General features: G+C 39.6%; 1 protein-coding gene across 1 annotated transcript in view; it reads left to right on the forward strand.

Annotated features, from left to right (window-relative positions):
- Nucleotides 1-2,273: 2,273 nt before the first annotated feature.
- The window catches only part of itga7 (integrin, alpha 7), a 48,275-nt gene continuing 23,480 nt past the window's right edge, over nucleotides 2,274-27,068 (forward strand). The window contains exons 1-4 of the mRNA XM_084736984.1: nucleotides 2,274-2,768; nucleotides 23,358-23,485; nucleotides 24,649-24,728; nucleotides 24,974-25,229. Coding sequence (XP_084593110.1) covers nucleotides 2,548-2,768; nucleotides 23,358-23,485; nucleotides 24,649-24,728; nucleotides 24,974-25,229 — 685 coding nt within the window. The 5' untranslated portion in view covers nucleotides 2,274-2,547. The remainder of the gene's footprint in view (nucleotides 2,769-23,357; nucleotides 23,486-24,648; nucleotides 24,729-24,973; nucleotides 25,230-27,068) is intronic.

The following is a 27,068-nucleotide window of genomic DNA, read 5'->3' on the forward strand; positions in this document are numbered from 1 at the left end:
ATAGATTAGGTCATATATATATATATATATATATCTTGTTATACACCAATTCCCAGGTTATTAGGTGCACTTATCTAAAACTGATGGCATCCTGCAGATCCTCCTCCTGTTTTAGAGGTGTTGATTCAGTGTATTGGACTATTATGGACTGTTAGTTTTAGCCAGGTGTACCTGCATGGTAGAAGCTCATCAGCTCTATTTCTTTTTTTTTTTTGTAAATACCATAGTGGGGCAGCAGGGGGCAGAGGGTGTTTGTTCATGATGTCAGCCAGATCACACCAGAGGAATTCACCTTCATCCATCCACTGTGTGTGTGTGTGTGTGTGTGTGTGTGTGTGTGTGTGTGTATTCGACATTGATGATAGTGCTCAGAGACACTAATCTCAGGTCAGTTTTAATCCTCCTTAATGTGCAAGTTTTTTTTAAGGGACTTTGCTGCCTCTTTGTCAACGCTCAAAGCTAACTGCTCACATCAACACCACATGGTTTAGTCACCAGGAGGCTCCCAGCAAGAAAACAAAGTCAGCTTACATTAAATTGCACACTTTTTCTTTTTACCTGCTTTTGAGCGAGCAAGAAGGTCAAAGTTTAAGGTGTAATGTTATGATGAAGTAGGATATCAGTATGTACTAGAAGTAAAAGGAAAAAGTATGCAATCTGAAACACAGCTCTATTAAATGCTGTGTTTTAAGACAAGTAAGAGACTTATTAAGTAATGAGAAATTGTCTTTTTTCTGTTTTAACTCATTACACTCTTACATGCAGCTCCAAACCATGCACAAAAAACTGAATATTATAACCTCAGTGAACTCTGAGATGTTTTTGTTTTTGGTGGCGTCATAAAAAGCAAACGCAGATTTTGTTTTTCGTGTGTTGTGGTCCTCCAGTGTGTTCCAACACCTGTAATCAATATAAAATCTTTGTGTCTTCATTTTGATATTCGGATATCGCCTCAGCTCAAGTGGAGCCGTGGGATAATAAAAAAAAAAAAAAAAGAAATTTATTCTTGAGCTGCAATGATTAGTTGATTGATCAAATAGTTGATCAAAAGAAAATGAGATGCCAACTATTTTGATAACTGATTAATCATAATTTTTCCAGCAAAAATGTCAAACATTTGCTGGTTCCAGTTTCTTAAATGTGAGGATTTGCTGCTTTTTGTTGTCATTTATGATTGTAAATGAAGAGCCTTTGGGTTTTGGACTGCTGGTTGGACAAAAGAATCCATTTAAACACATCACCTTGGGCTCAGTGAAATTTCTTTAAATTTTATTAACTAAACAATCAATTAATTGTGAAAATAATCAGCAGAAACAACCCCAATATCTTGCACTTTTAGCTAAAAGAAAATGACTAAAGTCAATTAGAAATATGAACATCCACCTATAAAACCTAAATAGATCTAAAGTCTCTCTTCATCAAGTAGTAAATTACAAAAACTGGTAGGAGGAGTCCTCAAAATCAAGTATTTCATCTTGTCTTGTCGTGGGTGTGCAACTGTCGTGTGTGAGGTTTATTGTGTGCAACAGTTGAGGTGACACACTGACAGCTGCACACAGATTGACCGAAGAGAAACAGAAATCAGCTGGTTGAAACAGCAGCTGTGGGTGAGAGGGCACGACCGCAGTACGCTACCATTATGTTGTTAGTCTGAAATACACATTTGTTGGAAAATGTATGGAAAATCATGAGGAAACCACACTCGATCTGCTTGTTAAGAGTCCTCAAGTCATCCCGATTATGTCTCTGTGAACACTCCTCTGTCACAGCACTCCCACTCTCCCTTTCCAGAAGAGCTAAAGGTCTGTAATAAAGTTTCCCGGGTCACTGTGCACATTTCAGACCCTTTTGTCTCCCAGATTCATTCCAGCTCGCTGCCACCAGAAGAGTCAGACATCAGGGCTTTCAAGCTAAAGCTTTTTCATCTCTTTAGCTTTGTAACTTTCAGGATTGTACCTCAGATTGTACCTTTTTTTTTTATTCCTCGGATCTACAAGCACCTGCGCCACCTTCAAGCAGACTTAAAAAAGAGGCAGTTTGGACCGTGTGAACTCAACAGATAAAACAGTCTGCTGTCTTTTCACCCCGTCTCTCTCTATTCAATAGCCTCCAAGTATCTTGACAACCTTGCCTGGTATTTTGGCAGCAGTCCCTTGAGTGTTGATGTCAGCTGAGAGAGGGGAGGGAGGGAGGGAGGTGGAGGGACTGAAAGAGAGGGAGAGGAGGGGGGGAGGAGTGAGCGGGCTATTCAAGGCACTTGTCCTCTGTCTCCCTCAGAGCTTAGAAGAGGGGGAGGCGCACATGCATTGAGGGAAACACACACATGCATAGACTAGTGGCGGCCACATTTTCACAGCCTGCTCTCCAGACTGACAGCAGCAAACGGAGTTGAGAGCAGCGAGGGAGGAACAGAAAGAGGAACATCCACAGAGGAGAGGAGACTACACAGGATTTTCCCCCATTTTTCTCCTCTTTCAGCTCTTTGGGGAGCCATAAAAGGAATCTGCCCTGCACTCCTCTTGAGCTGAACTTGCTCTGCACCTTGCCATGGCAGCCCCGGTGGGACATGGGAACTCTGTCTCCCTCTCATCTTGCCCCTCTCATCCTTGGACTACTACCCTCCTCTGGGCTCTGTTGACCCTTTTAAACCCAGTGTGGGGCTTTAACCTGGATACTACTCACACGCTGCACAAGTTAGGAGACCGGGGCACCTTTTTTGGTTTCTCTTTAGCACTTCACCAGCAGCTTACCCCAGAGCCTCAGAGCTGGTGAGTGGCTGAATGCAGCACTGAGCGTGTCCTGTGTGTCCTCCTGTGTGTTTTTGACTTTGTGTTGCACCTTACACACTCAGAGTAAATGTTTCTGCACCTGCTCCTCATGCAAACTGTTCCCTACACTATGGCTTTTTTCCCTTTTTAGGGCAGTTAAAAGCTGAGATTTGAGTTTTGTGGCTGCTACAGTCAGCATTTCTGCGCTGCAGCAGACCTTGGATTTGCTAAATCATTGTTAAGTGGGTGCAGGAGTTTTAGCATGTAGAGCATGAACAGCCTGAGTTAATAGACAATGATTTACAGTAAGTGCAGAGTGGATGAGAGTCGGCTTGCTGAATCAGCTGGCAGGCAGTAATTTCTGAAGAAGGGTTTTTAAGTGATTTTTTGCAGACCTCACAATATAGGGGAGTGGAGATGCTGATGTGTCCTGTGCGGCTGTGTGCTTATGTGTGTGTTTGCTTGTCTATGTGACCATGTTTGTTCTCTGATCCCAACAGCTGTTTCGGTGTGACTGGAACACTCATGAGCTCTGTTCCTGTGAGATCATGAATAAATTATAACAACAGGTCTTCCTGTAAATCTTTGGAAATATTTTCTGCTTTGCTACTATAAATAAGAGACAGCCTTAATTTTCCTCTCCTGAAGTGTTGCGGTATATATAATAATAATATTTCATCTGATGAGGTGAGAGAGCAGTAGGATTTTAAAGAGTCTTTTCTGTATTTTCCACTACAAATTCAGTTGGAACAGTTATAGCCATCCTAAACGTTCGTATATCCTTACAACTTCAAAAGTTTTTGTTAAACATTTCCCTTTAGCAGTGGAGCTAAAGATCAACAGGGGTAAGACATAAACACAGTGCACACAAATGTGATGCATGAATGTAACCAGTAGTGGAAGTAGTGAATTTTCATGATAAATTTCCCAATGATTAGTATTATTTTTTTATTTTAATTATCATGATAACTGTGTTTGAGTATCACACGTTAGAAAAAACTCACTGTAAACTATGTAAAGCATCAACCAAAGTTACAGAAAATACATGATAGTTAATGGATTGACTTGCTTTTACATAATGTCTCTGGTCTATCGACTGCTCACAGTGCTTTTACACTTACATGTCACATTCACTCACACTGATGAAACAGACAGGGGGGTTAATTTGGGATTCAGTTTATTACCCAAAGACACTTTGACATGTGGACTGGAGGAGCAGGGGATCAAACCGTCCATCTTCTGATTAGTAGATGACCCACTCTACCTCCTGAGCCACAGCCGCCCCGTTTCAAATCCATTTCAAACTATTAAGAAGTTTTCAATATAAAAGTTGTTGAAATGATTTCAGTATGTGTATCAGTATGTTTGGAACATTTTCAGCACATTTTAACAATGCCTCGATAATGATAACCTTGATAATTTTGGTCAATATAATTGTGTATGAAAATTTCATACCATTTTTTTTTTTATTATAAGTAAAAGCCCTGAATTTAAAATCCTGTTTCATTAAAAGTACTAAAACAATATGAACAAAAACTGCTCAAAGTATCAAAGGTAAAAGTATTTGTTGTGTAGAAAAAATGGCCCCAGTGGGTGTTGTACATTAATGGCTGACTGATTATTGGCCTGGCCTATTATCAGATCTGATATTCAGTGATTTTAGGATTATTGGAATTGTTTGTTGGTTGTTATAAAATCAGATTGCCAACAAAATAAATTAGTTTAAAAAACGTGCTACGTAAGCTGTGATGCGGCTTCTGTGGTCTCACTCAATGTCCCACCCAGAGTACCGCCTGATTGGCTGAATTTATGAAAAGTTCTGTTTTAATACTTAAAGGCATTTGTGTTATTCTAAATTTTGACACCAAGATTTTACCAAGATTCAGCTCCTAATATCAGTTATCGGCTCCTTCATTACTAATACTTTTAGCTGCACTTGAGTAGAAAACCCTTGTGACATGTTATAGTTTCAAACTGATAAAGACCAATAAACTGTTATAAGCATTTTGCTGCTGCAGTTGGTCGTGGCAGAGCTTCTTCACATGCTGTAATGGTTAAATTCATCTATAATAAATGCATTACATTACATTCATATAGTTGGCTGTATTTTTGTATACGATCTTAATCTGCAATGTAACTGACCAACTAAATGTAGTAGAATAAAAAGAAGCCCTACATGCCCCAATAAAATGTAGTAGGATAGAAATACAAAGTAAGTGAGTAAATACATGAGTAGCTTAAAATTAAACGTAAGCACTGCACTTAATTACTTTCCACTCCTAAATAACAAATTATATAATAAAACACTCATATAACATGCATCATTCAAAATTAATTCAAACACTTTTGAATAAGGGAGTTCATTTACTACAGGTGCCTATTTTGGAGCTCCATTTTTAACTGTTGGCTGCTCAGTTTACTCGGGCTGGAGTCTCCCTGTCGCCTGGTGAGGCCAGTGACTTCAGCATTTACAGACACAGAGACAGTCAGAGCGAGAGTCAGTGTCACCCCTCTGAATCCTGCTCACTGTCCTGCAGCATTCCTGCAACTTATTTTAATAATAACCGAGGATGAGCTCAAAGTATTGTATGACTCAAAGCTCAAACTGCAGCAGAGGGAAGACTCCTGACAAAACGCTACAGTGGTGGAGTTAGAGCCAGGAGGAGACAGTCAATAAAAACTAAACTGATGTGCTGATGTGATGCACCTACTGGAAGACAGAGTGGGATGAATAATGCTGCTGCCAGTATGCCGTGACATCACACTAACTGTACGCGGAGATGACTTTATTATGATTTCATCCTTGTCCCAACATCGACTGCATCTTTGAATGACTTGCAGAACTGTATCCGGGATTCTAGAAAGTCCCTGACTGACATCAACGTTACATTAATTCCATTAACTGTTGACTTATATCGTCAAATTTGTTTTTCCAGCATGACGGTTTTTGTCATGTGAAAGCCATTTATGTCCAAAATGTCTACTTTTTATATGCTATTAATAAAAGTAGTCCTTTAAAGGAACACTTAAAGACCACATCCACTCCTCCTCTAATGTCTGACCATGACTATACTGACGTACTCCAGGCAAGCAAATTCAAAAGCCAATCACTGTCTAATATGCAAATACAAGCAAAGAAACCTGGAACCTCCATTGCAGAGCGGACGTGTCAGTACACAGAGCCAGAGTTAGCATTAGCTGTTTAATCGCTGCCAGTTACAAGCTAACAAACAACATGAACAAATAAAAGATGCTAAATGCGCTTACCTTTCTGATACGTCTCCTAGTCGTTGATATAGGTGTCCGGCAGACTCCTCATTTAAGTTTGGGTCTTGATGCACACTGCTTTTTTACCAGTCAGCCTAGCACAAGAAGTGGTTTTGGATGGAGCACAAAGAATTTCTCAGTGAGGGAGAAAGAGTAGATGTCTTTCTTGCCCCTGTACAGTGATCATTTATTTGCATTTCAGTACTCAGCCGTTGTGCAATATTACATTAGGCAAATGTTTTTCCTGATGTAATATTGTGAATTAGACATTGTGTGACTTTGCTTGTAACTTTTTATGTCTTTACATACTTTAAAATGTGTCTGAGGGGGAACTTTAATCCTAAAACTTGCAATAACAGATTTTTTTTGGCCACTTAGGGGCAGCAGAAACAAGTTGTGAACAATATAGATATATCACCTTTAATGTGAGTGTTGTGAACAGCTGCTTATTAACACATTCTGAGTTATGTTTCTGGTCACCTGAAGAATGTCAGTCCAATATTCAGTTGTTTTTTTCTGTTTTGGTCTCCACCTGCTCCTGAGACAAATACCTGTCTCTTTAGCCGCTAAATGCTACATTATGTTCACTAGCTAGTTGCTAACTGTGTCTGACTGCTGATTGGCGGTTAGTAGGTAGAGTTTAGTGCGTTTTTAAAGACAGAAAGTCAAATTGCAGATTCAGGTGACAATTCGCTGTAGGTTCATGACTGAGTGTCTCCCTTTCACATTGCTGTTTTGTTTTCACATTGATATTTGACGTATTGTTACTTTAAAAATATTAATTATGGCCACTTTTAACATGTAATATGTAACATTTCTATTTATTAAAATGTCTAAAAAATGGTAGACCTATGTACTTACATTATCCCAAATGTTTCCATTAATGGAAAAACAGAGAAATACATAATTTATTTGAGGTAATGGTGTGTTTCCCAGCTGTTGTTAGTAGCTATGACTTCTGGGAAAATGTGGGATACGTCAACTAGTGCACGTGACTAAATGTAACATAAAACTATAATACATTACCTCGTCCATGAATGTGATTTCAGCCTGACTCATGTCAGATAGATTTTTATTGGCAGCGGTGGGTGTTTGACTCCATGCTACTTCACAACATCATCAAGTCTGTCTGTTGTTTAAGAGACCACACTGGCAGAAATTATATATTATACCTTTAAGTTTTTGTTAAGAATTCAAAGACTTTTCATTTATTTATGTAACTATGGACATAAAGGACATACTAACTATGGGACAAAATTGAATACATTGAGTGTAAAAACTAATTATAACAGCCCAAAACATATCCACTTATGTAGAATGTAAATTTGCTGGATTCTCAAACCCCAAATTATCTGAAAAATTACATCTATCATGGCCTCAGAGTCCTCAGTGATGCAGCACTGATGACATGATGATGATTTCATCAGAACTGTGAACTGTAGGAGTTCAAAATACACACAAGTTATTGCACTTTCAGTTAGAGAAATATATTATTCAGGCAGCAGCACAGCGATTATCTTTCCTGTCTGAATAATACATTTCCATTAGGCTGTTTGATAGTGCCCTCTCTGTGTTTTGTTCCGAACTGTTCCTGTTATCATCTCTGTTCCTCTGATGTACTGTCTTGAAACTGCCTCAAACTTGCTGTAATTAGATGCTCTTGACTCATTTTCTCTTTACATTATGAAGGTTTTGGGTTGCTGTTGCCTGAGGTCGTTCTGTGTTGGCCTCTTTGTGTTTTGTCTCACCGAATTCAGCGGTGAAAATGATATTAGCGCTTTGATGCTCTGTTCTGTGCTTACGCATTGCTGTGTGACACAACCTGCCACGTTAAAGAGCTAATAGAAATCAGCTTAGTCATACTGTCGTACTTGTAAGGCTTCATCTTCTCTGGAAAACACTTTTTGCCTAAAGCATCAGAGGAGATTTGTGTATTTCTTCAAAAGAAGGAACACACAATCGGTTAACAGATATTCAGCTGCAGGAGTGAATGTCTTTTTGTTCAGTTTTACAGTAACCATTCAGTGATGACTTATGGCTGCTGCAACCTACTGGTCCTTTTCAGCACGTAATGGCAGCGAAGGCCAAGGCAGAGGTCAACCCATGCGACTTGATGACCTCACATTGACTGATGTGCTGTAATGAGATCCTGTTCAGTGACATGTTGGCAGGAAGTAAAAGTATGCCACTCTCAGACATAAGGGGGCAAGAGCCTCGATCAGCCTTCCTGAACTTCTTTAAACTTTCTATATGATCTGTTTTGGTCGTTGTTGTCCTGAAGCGGAGGCCCCACGCTGAACTTTGGGGGCTTCTCCTGCTGCTTGCTGTCACTGCTGATGCCAGACAGAGGATGAGATGAGAGGATATTTCAGTCTGAGTTATGTGTGTGTCTGCTATTTATACTGATATGAGAAGTGCTTCCGCTAATAGTTCACTGCCTGGTGAAGACAGGAAGCCCCTGAGCTTTATCCCACCACTGAATTCCCCTACTGTTTCTTTATACACAGTAATACATCTGCCAAATAACATGGAACATAAACTCCAGGATAAAAAATAATCCAACCTTATGATATGATATGTTATTATACAAATATATATATTATATTGCTATGCCATATGTGCATGATGGAGATTACACCTTTATTCTTAACTTTTCTATTCCCTCTCGCACCTCGGTGAGGCTGAACCATGGAATTATAAGGGACAAGTGGGTACAGCTTTGGAGTCGGGCCCCGGTTCATTCCTATGAGAGTCGCTCAGTGGCACATAAAGCTGACTTTTGAGCCTCAACACGCGTTTCCGCATTGTGCGACAAAAAGATCAGAGATAGAGACTTCCTCCAGCTAAGCAGCTAACCTACTCTAGTCTTGATCATGACTTTGTCCTGGTTTAGGTGATTTTCTTGAATTCAACACTTACTAATTAGCACTGAAACCAAAGTACAGCTGAGGCTGATGGGGATTGTCACTGGTTTTGCAGCTATTATGTCATAAATTAAAGTATTTGACTAATAGATGTTTGACTTGATGATGGCGCTAGATGAAAAGTCAAAGGATCACCAAAGTTATTGAAAGTCACACTCTACAAACCATGAATGTTTGGGCAAAATCTCGTTGCAATCCGCCCAGTAGTTGTTGATATTCCAGTCTAGAACAAAGTGGTGGACCAACCAACAGACTCTCAATGCCATTCCAGAGCTAGCATGGCTAATAAAAACACTGTGCTGCACTGCAGATAGTCTATATTCAGGATCAGCTCATTCTGCTTACTGCAAGCTTTTAATGCCATGCATCAATATACTTAGAACACACTCATGACAGCGTGAGAGCATTAAGCGTTCTGCATATATAAATGTTTAGCTCACTGCCAAAGCCTCGTAAATCATAGTGCACCCAACACGTATGCTGGAAAGCCTTGAGCCTTACAGTTTCATGTCATTTCTTTATATTGATCTTTGCCTCATGATTTAATGTAAAGGTCTTTTCTGTTTTAAAGAGCTTTGACAATGGTGGGGGTCGGCAGTTCTGCTCTGCTGCTCTGATGCAGCTCACAAATCATCTTAAGGATCTCTATCTGGCATTGAAAGACATCTATTGTGCTATCTTGACTATTCTGACTCAATTTTTAACCTAACTTTTTTGTTGTGGCTTGAATTAGGGCAATAATTTCCTCCTTCTGAATAATTATTTTATTATCCTTCTGTTTCTGAGTGCGGCAGAGCCACACACTGACAACATTATTAGCCTGTGATTTATCAGACTGTCAGGATGTTGATATCAGTATACATGAAGTGGGCCATGTTGCATTGCTGTCAAAGGGAAAGCAGAAGGTCTCAGGTTGCAGCGAGGTCCATGTTTACCATGGACTTTCCTTTGGTGCATTTCTGGGGAGAGATACTCAGTCTCAATGCCAGCGGGGCCACAGGTAGCCGATATAATCCCAGACATCTAGTCTGGGGTTTGGTTTCACTGGCTGACTAAGAATCTAAAACAGAGCTTTCTGAAGCTGAACAAATCCTCTCATTGAACTGGAGTCTTGATGAACACAGTTTTAAAAAAAAACAAGAGTGGAGCGTGGAGGGGATTTTTGGATGACCTCCAAAAGGTTACAGAAATACAGAGACAGAGAAGTCAAATACAAAAGATAAGAAACTCAGAGGAAGTCATTAGGGGGCTAACATTTAATTGCAGTAAAGCAATAGTTTGACATTTTGGTAAATATTTGCTTTTCTGTTAAGAGTCACAAGAGAAAACTGATATGACTTTTGTGCACCGTATGAAGTTAAAGCCAGCAGTCAGTCAGATTATTTTAGCATTAAGATTTGAAACAAGGGGAAACAGCCAGCCTGACTCTGTCCAAAGATGATAAAATCCATCTTTAAGTGCTGGGCTAATTGTTGGGTACGGATCAAACAAATGTGATGTAGTATGTCAGTTACTGAGTTTTAGTGGTGCTGGTAGGCAGATTTTCTTACCTTTGGATAGAGCAGGCTAGCTGTTTCCCCCTTTTTCTTTTCTTTGTGCTAAGCTTACCTACTGATAGCTATAGACCAAATCACTGTGATGTTGGACAGACAACAGCAGTCATTACTGGGTAGAACACTGGAAGATGATTTGAACTGTCATGACTTTTTCTATGATTCATTTGTAATCCATGAAGATTTTAAATTCCAGGAAGTAAACCTGGAAGCTCAAAAACTTTTTTGGCTTATGCACCAGATGAGCAGCTCTCACTGGCACCATCTCTACATGCTGTATGAAGTTCATTATAATACATGCTATGCTTCAGTTACGTCACATAACTAACGAAACATAAGATAGTTATTGTAAGCCCAGACATGGTCTTATCCTAATCGTACCCAAGCAGTTTTTGTGCCTAAAACTACCAGATCCTATGACCATTTCACAACATTAACAACGTGCTAAAAAGCGTTTCAGACAGCATCTGATACATCCCTTAAAAGGTACAATGTGCAACTGTATGATCATGGGAAAAGACCACGTTCAACATGTTGCTATCAATAAATTATACACAATGCAGGTATTTTCTACTCAAGTTATTGTAAACAAACATTGTGATTGGTTCTAAAGCTTCATATTTACCATGCCATTGCTTTAGATCTTTTTTTCTTCTAGTTGCTAACTTTAATATGATGTTAAATCATGGAAAGTACCTTTACTTGCCTCCATGAGTCAAACACAATATCCTCTTTACCTTCCAGTGCCATTTCTTTTGTTGAATAAATATAAATGTGTGTAAATGGGGCCCCAGTATAACTGCTTCACACATTCATAACACAAAGAAGAATTTCTGGGGGGCTAATTTGCATGACAATAACTAAATATAAGCTGCCTTTTCACCCTCAGCTTAGGAGTTGAGAATGAACCTTCCCCCTTTTCCCTCCCTAACTCAATTCATGATTTCTCTCCCGCTCCTTCTCTCTTGTTGCTAAATCTCCTCAAGGCCATTCATGTGAAAGCCTCGTAAATGTAGGAACTCAGAGCTTATTTATATGAGAGATCACAAGGAGCAAAGGGTATATAGCTCGGGCTTTACAGTCTGGCGTCCACATGCACACACAAACACATACGATTAATGCTCTTTACTGGCTCCCACTTATTCTCTGTCTATTTAGCGTTCTCCCATTCCTCCACGGCCTGGACAAAAGCTCGGTGGGAAGCAGCGCTGCCCGGCAGAGAGCTTTCAGGAATATTACTCTGCGGACCACGTGCTCAGTGGAGGGAGAGGGACAATCTGCAGAGTCAGGGGGAAACATACAACTTAGATCTGATGGAGGAGCAGGAAAAAATGCACAGTTTGGCAGTGTTAATTCTGCATCTGCACTTTTGTTGGCAGATAAACTCCTGAGAGGGTCGAGTGTTCTGACATTTTGTTTCTTTATTTTTAAAGATAATTATTTTCTTTGGTGTTAATGACTCATGTTTGATTCTGCTATAAGGTTTGTTTCCCTCTTATCTGACTAAAAATTAACAGTTAAAGCATTACCTCGAATTAACTACAAATATCGTACACTCTTAAAAATAAAAGTGCTTACTAGAACCATATAGGGTTCTTCAGCTTGTCCCCATTGGAGAACACTTTTTCGGTTCCTAGTCGCACCATTTTTTTTTATAAAGATTACATCAGACACCCTTTCAGAAGGTTCTACCTTGAACCCAACATAAAGGGCTATACCTAGGACCATCTGTAAAAGGGTCCACCCAGAACCCCCTATGAGAGGTTCTACGGAAAACCCTTCTATGGTGTAATGGTTCTGCCCAGAACCCTCTCTGGGAATTCTTACAAGAACCCTTTTATATTCCAGAGGTTTCATCTAAAATCCAGCCAGGGTGTTCTACCGAGAACCCTTTATATTTGCAGGGATTCATCTAGAACCTACTCCAGGTGTTCTACTGAGAGCCCTTTTATATTTCAAGGCTTTCATTTAGAACCTGTACATGATATTCTACCAACAGCCCTTTATATTCCAACAGTATCTCTCTTCCAAGATCCCTTTTAAATTCAAAATGTTTTCATCTAAAATCCACCCAGGGTGTTCTGTAAAGAACCCTTTACCCAAGGGTTTCATCTAGAATCCACCCAGGTAGTTCTGCCAAGAAGCTTTTTCTATTTCAAGATTTTCATCTCTCCAGAACCTTTTTGTATTCCAAAGGTTTCGTGTAGCACTCACCCAGGGTGTTCTACCAAGAACCCTTTTATATTCCAAGGGCTTTTTCTAGTACCCACCCAGGAGGATCTAAAAATACATTTTAAGGTTTAAGTTTCACCTTCTGACCCTCGTTTTTCGAGGGTTTTTCAAAGAAGTGAAATACAATATTTTCACTGAGGAGTCAAAAATCATCATCCATCATTTTAATCCATCATTTTAAGAATAATGAAAACTCTTTCTTTCAAAAAGAGTTCTGTGGATGAAAAGAGTTCTTAATAAATCCTTAGTCTTAGGTGAACCCTAGCTTCAAAAAATGTTCTTCAGAAGCAAATGGTTCGAGCCCCTCAGGAGGAAACCTTTGGAACTCTTATTTCTAAGAGCGTATGATGTGTTATGTGGGGGAGGGGCTGAGGGTCTGACGGTGACGGGAGCTGAAGGGATGAATAAATCATGGAAGGCCTCCCCTTTGATTAATGTGTGTGTGTGTGTGTGTGTGTGTGTGTGTGTGTGTGTGTGTGTGTGTGTGTGTGTGTCCGTTTGGAGGGAGATGTGTTGACTCTGGTAAAGACACAGTTTAATCAATCAGCTGATGGCCACTCTACTGGGAACTGATACAGAAGCGAGATCGGACGGAAGCCGTGAAAAGCAGACAGGAACAGGAGATTACAAGGGATGTTGGGGCTTTTTGTTTGTATATATTAGAGGAGATTTGCTGATTCATTATGCAGAAAAGTCTTTGGATACAAACAATCTAATTACTTGAATGTTTTGAACATTTAGATTACAGATAGCCCTCGGTGTTATTGCTGTCACTGGCTTATCTTTTCTAATTTCCTCAAACGGTTATGGTTTGAACAGGATGATGGATGTCAGGTTTTAAATGAATTTTGAAATGACTAAAACATTTTTCTGTCATGTCACCAGCTCAAAGTTGTGTTTGATTGTGGACTGCCCATTGTTCCAAAACCACAGTAGTCACAAAAATGTCCCATGGGATCAAAAGCACATTTATTCAACAAGTCCACTGCTTTGTTTCCCTTAATATCTTAATGAATTTTGATGGGCAAATGTCAGGTGACCTTCATCAGATGATGTTCGTTTTCATGGTCAATAATCAACACGATAGCAGTAAGAAACATGTTAATATTGTAAAACTGTTGCAGTTTGGTTATGGTTTAGCCTACAAAACTACATGCTTAGGTTTAGAAAAAGGTCACTGTTTGGGTTGAAATAAGTAAAATAAGGTATGTCAGTCAGGTTATATACGCAAGTTAGGAGCAATGGGCCTTCGGAGCAGTGGCCATTTGTTTTCCGAATAACGGGCTGTTGGACAAATGGGCTTTCAGTTCAATGGGACACTTTTCAGAGTATTTGGGTTTCATAAATTATTGGCTTGATCTCTTCTGTGATACTCAAGAATATTTCTCTGCTGATTCCTGAAAAAAAAAGTTTCAGAAAAGCCTAAAACACATCAGGGACAGATGCTTTATAACAGTTCAAGAGCATTTTTTATCTCATTAAACCAGATATTAAGGAGACCCATGAGAACAACAGTAAAGGAAACATGGCTGTTGTTTGTAGTAATGGTCGTCTTAGTTTTGTTGGGGTTGAGGCACCAGGTTTTTATCTTATTAATATGGAAAGAAATCTGAATATAAGCTGACATGAGTAGAATGGAAAAGAAGCAATTAGGAGGGAATCACTTCAATCTTTATCTTGTAATTATGCGCTAAATGATTCTATCTTTGTTAATTAATCTCGCTTCTTTGTTCTCTTTGCCTTTCTGATTTTCTCAGTTGCCTGTTTCCTTTACTCTCTGTCTCTCCTTCATGTTTGTTTTTCTGTCACTGCATCTGTCTTGCCCTACACATTCATGCACACACAAAGAACATGATTAGTTTCCTCCAGGACAAGACAAGCAGGTCAGGTGACCCGGAAACTCGAAACTGATCCGAGTCATCGAATGTATTTGTCTGTCTGTGAGACAGACCTGTCCATAGGTGGCAAATTGTACAGTATTGTAAATGTCTCACTTTATAGAAACAAAATATGAAAGGGAAAGAAAGAGCAAATAAAATAGAGTAAAACAGAGTGTATTTAGATAAACAGATCAATAGATGGATGAGTGGATAATGGGGTAGAAGAAAAAGAGAAGATAAAAAGGGACAGGGGAGGGACGGTGTAGGGGTTATCTCCTCTTTACACTTTGGACCTGAGGGCCAATCATTACCCCATCTATGTCTGGAAATGGCCGTTCACTTATTGATCAGCAGAGGGGCAGGTGGTGAGCTGAGGGGTTGTTAAAGATGCATGTGAAGTGAGGATGGGGTTACAATCGTCCTCTAAAAGCAAAGTGGTTATATCCTTCTCCTTCCTGAAATATAACGAGAAGATTAAAGTAATTTTGGTTTTTGATGTTTGATTTCTTTAAGTTGATATTACTGTAAAATGCCCCCGTGATGTCCTTGACCAAAGCATGAAAGCAGGAAGTTGAGTCACATCCGTGCTGTGGGCAGTGAACCACAACGTCCCAGAGGGGTTTTGCATGGCCTGGCAGCTGTTTCTGTCTCTCTTTTTGTCCTTTATTGTGCATTACCCAACCCTTTTTTCTCTCCTCTGTTCAGGGTGAGGTAGAGAGTTGAGATGTTAAAAACATGATGATTCACAGCTCGGTCACCTCATTCTCAGCTGTCATTTTCCCATCAGCAAAACAGAAAAGGAGAAACTGGAGTCAGGTGTGAAAGCGGCGTTGTCTGAGACAGGCCTGTTAGCCCTGTTTTATTGTCACAGTGGACGTTGTTGGACAGGCTGCAGCCAGTGTGTCGGTCCTGAGTTTACACAGTTGTTGCACGGCCTTCTGTTGTCTGGAGTGTATCTGCACATGTGTACACACAAGTATATGAACAAATACTCTGCGGTTGGTTGCATAAAACCACAAAGGTTACAATTTTGCTTAAATTTTCAACCAACATTGTGTTAAGAATTTTTTTTTCATTATATCACCATAAAGAGGATGTTTTAAAACACTTTAACCTCTCAGTATTTGTCCTTAGCTACTTAAGTGTCCCCTTAGATGTTGCTCGAGGGGACACAGACCAGTCTCTTTAAAGTGAGATCATTTGTGGAACATAAGAAAAAGGTTGAATTTATGTTGACTGAAGATGAGGATGCGATACCAAAGCACATTTTTGGGATGGGAAAAAATGATTGGAAATTATAAAACACATCTTCGGTACACATTTAACGATAGCATGAGCAGCTTTGTTCTAGAGCCTGACTGAGGTATTGGCCTACCAATATTATTGACCTGATATTCATCTATCACAGCTGTATAGGTGTATATTGGTATTGGCATAAATGTTGTCTGATATGCACCCATATGAAAACTTGTTTTATGAGTACCATTTTATGCATATTTATATTTGTCCTACTTGTACTTTTTAATTCATAGTTATTTATAATGATTAATATTGGTGAAGGTTTACGGTTTCAGTGCCTTGATGTCATTTTGAATGATAAACTTTATTGTTAAACAATTAAACATCCACCCTCCATTACATATCTTTCTGTTTGATAACCACTTTTGAGAGATCATGGAATTTATTTCTATATTTTATATTTTGCATATAAAGAATATTGGCTGATATATTGATATATATATATATACATATATATATATATATATATATATATATATATATATATATATATATATATATATATATGTATATATATATATACTTTTAAAATCCCGAAAATCTTGTATCTGCCTCAGCCCAAAAAATACAGTAACAGTCGGGCTTTACTTTGTACCTACCCAGCCAAACACTAACATAACTTTGTCTTATACCAGTTTTGTTGGCTCCTTTCTTGCTGTCGCAGTAATATTTTCATGTTCGGGTTAAATTTATTTTGGATTATGTGCTTGTGTTTGTACGTATTCAAGAGCAACATTCTCCTGTCCAGGTTTGCCTCTTTTCCTTTTTGTATTCTCTTTGTTGTCCATTTTGGAGAAGCTAGCCGACACTGACAGTAAAGTTGTCTAGAAACACAAAAGAATGGCATGATGGAGTGTAACCATGGCAACTGAAGTGCACATGTGTTGTATCATGACAGTAATTGCTGTGAAAACCTTAGTCTGAATACACAAAGAGACAGCCTCAAAGGTTTAATGCAACGCTTCTAAATGAACCTCTGAAGGGACAAACTTAACTATTAAACATAAAGCGGTTTATGCTACAGGTCCATGTGTACATTCATGCCTCTATTAATGTCTGCATGCTTGCACATGTTTTCATTTGCATGCATGTGTGTGTGTGTGTGTGTGTGTGTGTGTGTGTGTGTGTGTGTGTGTGTGTGTGTGTTTGTGTGTCCAGGTCAGAGGTCACAGATTTGCCTCAGGATAACAGAAGGCCTAAAGAGTCCCGAGTCCCCATGCTGATCCTGTAGAGCCACTGTCTATAGAGCTACAGCCTCATGCTGCTCTATGGTGGACAGATGTTAAAGGGTGTGAGCGGAGCAGACACATTCGATTAGGAGGGATCGACTGAAATGGTCCCAAAACTGAATATTGGAAATGTTTAGCTTTTAAATGACTCAAGATTTCACAAACTTTATTGGCTTTCAAAGATCCCTGCCTGGAAAATTCCAGGGCAGGGTTGGGCTTAAAAAAACAAAACAAAACAAAAACCAAAAAAAGTTTCAGCTCTTTCACAAAAAATTAAAGTGTGAAAGAATTTCTGTCCCCTGAAGCATTTTGTTTGAAATATGTCAAGTCACACTGAGCGCCTTTACAAATGAGTTTGTGTGGGCGTAAATGTCTGAAGCGCTTCCCAGTCTTTTCTCCCATCGTTTATCTCCCATTTTTCTCCTTTTTCGGCCTGAGTGCGAATCCTCCTTCTCCATAAACAAACAAATGTGGACTTAAGGAATTAGAAAATGCCTTTCTGCAGATGTTTTTATGTCTTGTTTGATTGTGTGTTTAGATGTAGGCGCGCTGCTATTGCCATGTGAAAATCTGTCTTTTCCAATAGTTTTTCAGTATCAAATAAAAGGAAGCCTTGTTTTTACTTATTGTCAGTGGGCTTTGGAGTATATTAATTGTTTATTAAAAGATTTTTACCAACAGAAGAGTTAGGGAATTTTGTCAACCCATTGAGGAGCACACAGCCTGCAATAAAAAAAATCTGACAGTGAACTACATGAGAACTGCAAGTGCAAGTACATGAGAACAGAGTAAAGATTACTGGACTCAATCATCACCAGAGATGAAGCAACACTCTTGGGCATAACTGTTTTTTATTGTAGCACAGTTTCCTTGATATTTAGGGAAACAATGGTCTGAAAATTGGTTTCATGTGTGATGTATTGCTGTCCAGTCCTTCTCTGCCTGTATGGGCAGTTTTGTGCAGGGATGTGAGTGGGGGAGGAGTGAAGGATGATGGGATTGTGTGTGCTGATGGGGGGGCGGTTGGATGGGGGAGGGGTAGTCAGGGGTGGCCATCACTGATTTAGATGGAGAGAATGAGTTTTGGGGTCACTGCACATCCTCCCCTCTATGAACACATGAGTGTAATGAGGGTCCTGTGTGTGTGTCTGTCTTGTATCCGTGATGATTAGCTGGAAAAACAGGATGATTTTATGACAATGGAGGGTGGAGCTATAAATCACTATCCAATAAGCATGAATTTCAGGGGTGTTGGCAGTGTGTTATTTTACACTATTATTGTTTCAGTGACAGCGGCTGATAAATTTATCCTGTGTACCATATTCCTGATAACTACATGTCATCAAAACCAATATTTTGCTTCAGTAGGGTTTGACATGCTTTGTTGAGTCTGTAATCAGGATTTCACACAGGAGCTGAACTTTTGTCAGCTTCCCTGAGATTAGACGTTTCTTTCCTAAGTGTCCTTGCCAACATTAACCATAAAGGTTTTCTTTTAAGATCGCCTCGTTAAGACTATCACAGGACTGTAAATAGTGGAAAGGAGTGGCCACAGAACCCCCACTGAACCCTGAGTTACATCCTTGCTCACACTGAGAGACCTTGATTTGAGTCTTTGCTTTTAACAAGATCACCCTGATTTAGATGTAATCTCCTTATCCCTCTTGGTATGATGGATAGTTTCTTTTTGATTGGTGTTTTTGATTGCCCCTGACTAAATTTGCCTAGTAGTTTTTATTGCAAAACGAATGACATTCCCATCAGTCTCAGCTGCATTTTGTGTTTGTACTTTAGAGCTGATTAGCAAATATTAGCATGCTAACATGCAAAATTAAGATGGTGAACATGGTAAACATCGTCCCTTCTTAACATTAGCTTGTTAGCATTGTCATTGTGACCTTGTTAGCATGCAGATGTTAGCATTTAGCGCAAAGCATTGCTGTGTCTAAGCACCGCTTAATGGAGTGACTAGCGTGCCTGTAGACTCTTCGTCTTGTTTTAATCAGTTTGTCAGAGCATGTTTGCTGCCCAGGTGCATTATCTAATCTGAGTGTACAACCCGGCAATGTAAATTACACAAACACACACACACTTCAGTCATGCTGGTGCCAGCTCTGTAGCGTCTGGATACCGTGGGTATTTCACTAGACAGCGTCACCGTCACGCTCAACACGCTGATATCTCCTCAAGGCCCGGAGTGCAGCAGCAACAACATACCCACCACCACTCATATTACACTCACACACATACACACAGTCCATGTCAAATGCGGGTTTACTGAAAGACGAGCTTAGCAGTGGAGATCATGATCACGCTGTCTGACTCAATCCTGAACAATGAAGTGGGCTTCAGAGTGAGTAGGGGGCAAATAAATGAAAGTATTGCTCAGCCATGACATTTTATCTGTGTCAAATTGGGACATGTGTGCCTGCCTGTCTGCATATGGGGCATTATTCAACTCTAACTGTCTCAGTCACTTGACTTCATACAAACAGATTCAAACATAAAATGTAGAGCACGCCCGGGCAACAGATAACTCTTTGTCTTCTTAAACCTATTTTTAAATCACAAATTTTTACACAAAGATGCTTTTTATTTCGGGGTAAGATCAAGGGGAACGAGCCATGGATGATCTCAAATAGGGCTGCAACTAGTAGGCAGTGTGAGGGGGGATGCCTCCCCTCTTACTAGCAAAATGACCAAAATGCTTTCCCCCTCTCCTCCATCCACTAGTAGCAGAGAGAGTGCAGAGGGGATGTTTAGTTGAATATGTTAGTCTAGCTTCCCTGACTCACTGATCCTTAACCTGAATGAGGTTTGTGAAATTAGAATCTATGGTTCACAAAATTAAAAATTACAGCTCCAAGAGTTGTTCATGAGTCAGTTAACTAGTTGTGGGTGAATGAAACGAATCGTTTCCTTCCTCCGTTTTAAGAACTGCAAGATCATTTTCACTATAAAATGTTAGAAAATAGTGAAAGTTACATCTTCTTCAGCGTCAGAATCAGACAGTGATGTCGTCAGAGAATACCTAAATTAACCGAGGTTGCAGATTTATCTGTCTCTTGTATTCCATTTCTAATTTCGGTGTATCCAATCACATGTCAGTAATTTTAGACTTTTCAGTATAAGATGGTAAATTGTTTGGTTCATGGTTGGATAAACCTAATGGCCTCTGAGGTGATAAAAATAATTTGAACCTGTCAAAGTTGGCTAAATATTATATTTAGGCATATGGACAACTTGGGAGCCATCCAACTCTCTCCTCTAAACACCGGTGGTATAACAGTTTAACAGACCTCCCACCTTACACCCTGACACCTGCCTGTGTATCTGCACACGCTGGGGGAAAGAGAGGTATCACCTTAACTCCTAAACATAAACCAGAGCTCCCTGGAATGTGGATCTATAGGAGGGATCAGATCTTATCAGGCTTTTTTAAGTGATGTGTTCTTCCTCTTTATCAAATCCCTTTAATTTAACATGTGTTTGCGTTAGCTTAACACCGTTTGGTTGGTTTCTCATGTGGACCACCAGTGAAGTGCAGCAGTCATTATTTCTTCTTGACTCTGGGTGGCTGTTTGGGGTTCTCACTCATTAAGGTGAGGGTAGTTATTCCTGAGGCATGCACGGCTGCACTTCAACAGAAGCAGTTGTCAGGGAAGAGAAATCGGGAGTAGAAAATAGAAAGTAGAGCTGTCTGGCCAATATCAGTGGTGGTTTTTTTCATCTGTTGGCTGAGATGAAAGTGAGGACCGCTTTTTTTTACATTGGAAGAAAAGGTGTTGAGTCACAGTAGCAGCTGCTGTCACGGTGAAAAATGAGTAAGATGTTGTGATATGCAGCGGCCTGGTCCAACATGTTTCATTTTTCCCCTTTCCCATCACCTTCAAACTCTCTTTTCTCCACATTTACCTCACTCTGACTGTTGACCCCATGCCACTGCTCCTTACCATTCAGAAAACAAAACTGTTACCTTTTTAATATAAGGTTTCTAATTTATTTTTTGTCATTAGAATTTTTGCCCTTCGTGTAGTTTATCTATGACCTGGTATTTAATTTTATTTCATTTTCTCTTTGTGAAACACTTTATAACCTCTTTTGATAAGTTATCATTGTCATTATTATCTGAACTACAGTAGATCAAGGAGAATATACCTCAACATGGTTCAAGTTCCATGATATTGCTGCTTAGCATTGCATATAGTTAGCATGTTAACACTAGTTTGTTAGCCATTTATATGCACATGTGTAGTTATATCTGTGCCTGTTAGCTATGTTAATGTGCTTTCTTTCTTTCTTTCTTTCTGATTCTAGTAGTAACATGCTAACAGTACAATACTATTAGAACATTTACATATAAACGTGGCATTTTGGTGATCTGTGTATGAGGTCTCTTGTCATGACAATCTTGAGTTAAGTTTGACAAAAATTCAGGTAATTGCCAAGCTTTCTGGGGACTAATGTAATGAAGTCGTGTTTCCAAATTTGGTGGGTCCCAATCTTAATGCAGAAACAACACGGATGCTACAACGGGTACGGTGGGATGTTGTTGTTAAACTTGTTGCATCTGGGTGATGAGATGTCAGGACTCATGTTGCTACAGTATGCTGAAACTGTGATTTTGTTCCAGACTTGTTCCTGCACCAGCATCTCTAACCACTAAAATTTTGCTTGGCCTGACTTGTTCTCTGCGTTAATGCTAATAAATCTAATTTAACTAATTAAGGTCACCCTACGGACATCAACCTACTACCATATTACACATTACATGTGAGCAAAACAGTGATATGCAGTGTGTGAATTAATAAAGAGTTAACAGCCTTCTTTCTACTTCTACTTTGCTCCCACATGTTCTGGGATTCGACAAGTTGTTTTCCCAAATTGTTGTTCCCAGTTGGGAGCTCATTTTCCACTTATTCTGACAGCACATGTGTACAGGATCAATTCAGTCGTGAGATACTTCACTCCAAGCCAAAGTCTTCGCTGAATGACCGACCAACCAGTAGCATGCTGTTAGCTGCTAAAAACCTGTCAAAACTACAAAAGATGAGGATGAAGATGAGAAGGGAAGGAGGCACATATGGCACAATTAACACGTTACTAAGAATAGAGCGGAGACAGTATTATGAAATATACACAATGTACTATATCAAACAACAATTTCAGTCATCCAGCACACAAGTAAATTAATACGAGCTGCTGTACACCCAATACTCTTGTTATGGCTGAATGTCTGTGACCGCTCAGAGGTCCGTGTCTCTGTCTGTTTGTCTGTGCCTGGTTCATGCAGTGCTATCAGCTTGCTACACTGTATTTATAGGCAAAATACTTGCATAGAGATAGCTCTAATTTAAGTGTGTACATAACAAGGTAGATATGAGGGGGTGGGGGCTGGTGATGGCAACTTTTAACGCAGGCCTTTGAGCCAATAATTTTCTTTGCCAACATCATTATTATAATTACATGTAAGCAGCGGGCGCATTTTGTTGTGGCAGCCAGTAATGTTGATCCCTCTCACTTTTGTCTTCTCACAATCTGCTCTTTATTCTCCGATCTCTCTCCGCTGCCTCTGTTTCCCCCATGTCTCGCTTCCATGCCTATGCTATGGCTGACGGTGTTGGGTGGAATGTGGCTCAACGTTTGGTTTTTAAATAGCATCCTAGCCTGAATCGGCCGCTCCAAATAAGGCAGAGGGCAGTGACACTGGCCCCAAAATATCAGCAACACCTCACTGAGAATAAAACGTTTCCTTGCCTCGATAGTGAGGGATGATTAGTGAAAGCTGTGAGTACAAACAAGATGCGGGACATGCAGAGTCTGCAGAGCTGTTTGGAATCAGTTTGAAGTCAAGATAACACGACTGTAGGTGGTCTCAGCAGGACTTGAAGAGTCACGCTTGAGCTGCAGGGATTTGTACTTACAGTAATGGTGGCCGAGGTCAGCTGAGGCTATTGTGTGAAATGTGCCACTGGTCATGTGTGAAATAAAATGAAAACAGGTGATGTGACCCTGCCACCAGAGACAGCAGGTCATGTGGCGTCACATCTACAGTCACATTAAGATCCTGAACAGCCACTATAGACTCATTGTTAGCAGAGGTACACAAATGAGATGTTTTGTTTCTGTCATGTACCAATGACACATAACCCTGATCGATCTTTGACACAGGCTTTATAATTAATTGTCATTGATGTTCCTTTAGGATCCTTGTGGGGGCGCCGCAGGCAGCGGGGCAGGGCCCATTGCGGGGCAGTCGGCCCGGAGCCTTGTTCAAGTGTCCGATCACACCAGAGGAGTACGACTGTGAGAGGGTGGATATTGATGGAGCAGGTGAGTGTACATTCATATCAGTCATTAATAATAATTGAGGACGAAACCTGCAGTGGCTCTGCGTCCCCTCAGGGGAGCCTGTCCCCTAGTTTGGGAGCCTCTGGATTAGGCAATTGAATCAGCAACATAATTGATAGTTTATTATTGAAAAGCTGGGACCTAGACCCATGCTGAACAGAGAAATGTCAGACCCAAACAAGGCCAGTCTTACCAAATGTAATGCCTTTTCTCCTGTGTTTGGCTGTGATCATCTTCCATGCCAAGACAGCTGGTACAACACATCCAGGTTCTCTGTTATGCTTCTCTTGCTGATTGAAACAGGCTGCATAATCCACTTATTATTTCCACTCTTTTTAACTATATTGCTCATTCATTGCTAACACTGCTAGCTATGCTAATTTGCTCAAACTCATATGCGTCCTGAATTTGGTCTCGGGTCCTGGGGTTTGGGTTGACCTGTGAAGACCTCTGCTCTATGTCAGTAAACTAAATATATTTGGGTTTTCAGCTGCTGGTCAGACAAAACAATTGGTTTAAACACGCCAACGTTTGTCAGTTTCTGACTGTTTATCATCCAAATCATTACTCGATTAATTGAGAAGATAATCCTTGGATTAATGGACAATGACAATAAATTGTTTATTGCAGCCCTAGTTTGCAGACAGCAGAGATTTTTCACTGGTTTATTTTCTTGAATTTTCCACAGACATTATTGTCTAATTTGTCTTCCATCTCTCTCTATTTTATAATATCAGTGATTGTGACTTAAGGCTGTCAAGATATCAGATTTTCACTCTACAACTATTGTGACCAAAAGAATTCAGAATAATATTATATCTATAGAAAATTTGAAAGAAAAATTCTACCTGTAAAATTAATCTTTAACTTTGTTAATTGTATATTTCATCTACTTTGGCAAATGAATTACACTCATAATACATATATATTCCTTTGTATTGAAAAGTTTATACCTAATGTTGCAATTAAAATGTACTTATTCAAAAGTTACTAATCCTTGGTCATTTTTATTGCATTAAAGAAAAGTTGACTATAATTAGAATTTGAATAACAAAGTGCTGCTTGCTTGCTCTGGCTCAGATCCTGATTGTTTTACAATATGGAAACTGTTACGATTGCCACTTCCTTTCTGTGTTTTCCCTCAGTGAGTCTGAACAGAGAGAGCAAAGACAACCAGTGGCTGGGAGTTACAGTCAAGAGTCAGGGGATCGGAGGCAAGGTGGTGGTGAGTACAGAGCACATCCTGTAAACGCATCAGTGCAGGAAGCTGCAGGAGGAACGTCTTCCCTGTCTTAAAATAATAAAAATGTTGTTCTGCTTCTGACCCAAAGATCTTGAACATTTTCAGTTTGGTTTAGATTATCACGCTGTTTGAAATTCAAAGGCTGACTGATATCCAAGACACCTTCATTAAACATAAAGTAAATCATAAAAATAAATACTCTAATGTCATATCCTGTCCCTCTCCAGACCTGCGCTCACCTGTACGAGCTCAGACAACGTGTCAGTCAACCTTCAGAGACCCGCGACCCCATCGGACGCTGCTACGTCCTGAGTGAGGACATGACAGAGCGAGATGACCTGGACGGCGGGGAGTGGAAGTTCTGTGAGGGCCGGCCGCAGGGACACGAGCAGTTCGGCTTCTGTCAGCAGGGCCTCTCTGTCAGCTTCACCCCCGACAACAACTTCATCCTGTTTGGGGCTCCGGGGACGTACAACTGGAAAGGTAAGGTGTCTGACTGAGCTGCAGAGAGCTGGATCACAGAGACAAGGCTGTGAAAAGAATTAAAGAAAGTGTCCCATGTGTAACAAATTTTAAACCAGTCAGAGGAAAATCTGTGTGGTGTGTTGCTGAGTTGTATATTTAAATAAAACTGACCTCCACTTGATTAAGTAGTTAGCAACGTGCATTCCTACACATCCAACAGACAGGTATGAATATTAAGAAAGAAAGAAATGTTGGTAGGAGATGTTTTTAAACGATATTCCCTTGTGTATATTGATGTCCTGCCTTCATTAGTGCCACACTGTTATCACAATGAGTATTAAGAAATACTGGTGCAACTAATGTGAGCTGGAGAAGAGAGCCAATACATGTAAACTGTCTAATTAAAACTGTACGATTAATGAGACAATTGTATTAGAGATTAAGAGCAGTGAATTGATTTATAAACCAATCTAGTAATTGGACGCAGACATTATGCAGAGCAGAGGCGTGCACTTAATCAAAGAAAGTACTGAGATTTATCTGTTGCAGCAGCGGATTGATTTATTTTATATTTTCAGAATCTGCCACATGAGCTCAATGCTGTGCCTCTATGTAATAGTCTTAATTTATACAATTTGCATTATAAAACACTAAGATATAAGTCTCCATTTTGTCTGGTAGATGTGTGAGTAGAGTGTTTGTTGTTTCTCATTTTACAGAATGTTATTTTACGAAGTTTGTAAGACTGTTTCCACCGCACAGAACATGTATTTAGATTTATAGAATGTGGATGATTATGTGTGTTAGTGTAGCGGCTTGTCCAAAATTCATACTACACACATTAAATATACACAATAAATTTTCAAACATGTGCAGTTATTTCCCCACAAAAACATCCCTTAATGAATAGGCGCCTGAAGTTGTTGTTTTCCTCAACATAAAAAAGACATTTCCACTCTAAATTGATGCAGAAAAGGCAAAAGAATGCTGGAAATAAAGGGTTTAATGCTCAGAATTTGCTGAGGGATGACCCCCACTTAATATGTGTCCACCCCAAGGTTGAAACAAAACCTGCACCCTTTACTACACAAGAGGTCTAGCCAGGTTTTGAGTCTGTAGTACAAAAAAGTGGAGTACAACCAAATCAGAGAGTATGCATGCTGTATAGGTTTGTTTTTTGAGTGTGCTACACCATACTCTAACAATGCAATTCAGGAAAATGACAGAAATGTTGATTAATTGTGATTAGTGGTGAGACACTCCAGGAAAATCTGAGGAAACAACACAAAATTAATTTAGTTTTTAGAAAATACCTTTCTGTTTCTAAAGTTTAGTTTAGCATTGTCTTTGCAAAGTTGCAGTTTGATTGATGTCCAGTGTTACACGTGTATTGTATAATTTCCTGTTAGTAAACTGTAAAGTACTATATTCTGATACTGACTGCTTAAACATGCTGTTTAAACTATGATGATCAATATGTAGTGCTGATCTGGGACATGTGTGTACATATACAGACATGTGTTATGCATGTTGATTCTAATGTCTGCTGTTGTGTGTCAGTGATTTCGGCAACACTTTCACTGAAGGTCATGTCTATAATGCATCATAAGCATATTCTCAAGACATTATGATGCATTTATTAGGGCTTTATTGACGTAAGAGTCTTGAATGACAACTCATGACAAGGTTTATAAAGTATTATAACTACCATAATTTTATGCAGTTACAAAGACACTTAGAGAACTTCTTTAAGGTATCATAAGGGATAATGTACAGTGAGCAGCATTATTGCACAACAATAACCTGCTTAACCTGTCCATTATTCTGCTTATTACATGGTTACTTACCAAAAAATCT

This window comes from Lutjanus erythropterus, chromosome 2 (genome assembly GCF_056507025.1).
Source record: "Lutjanus erythropterus isolate fLutEry1 chromosome 2, fLutEry1.hap2, whole genome shotgun sequence".
Lineage (NCBI taxonomy): Eukaryota > Metazoa > Chordata > Actinopteri > Lutjaniformes > Lutjanidae > Lutjanus > Lutjanus erythropterus.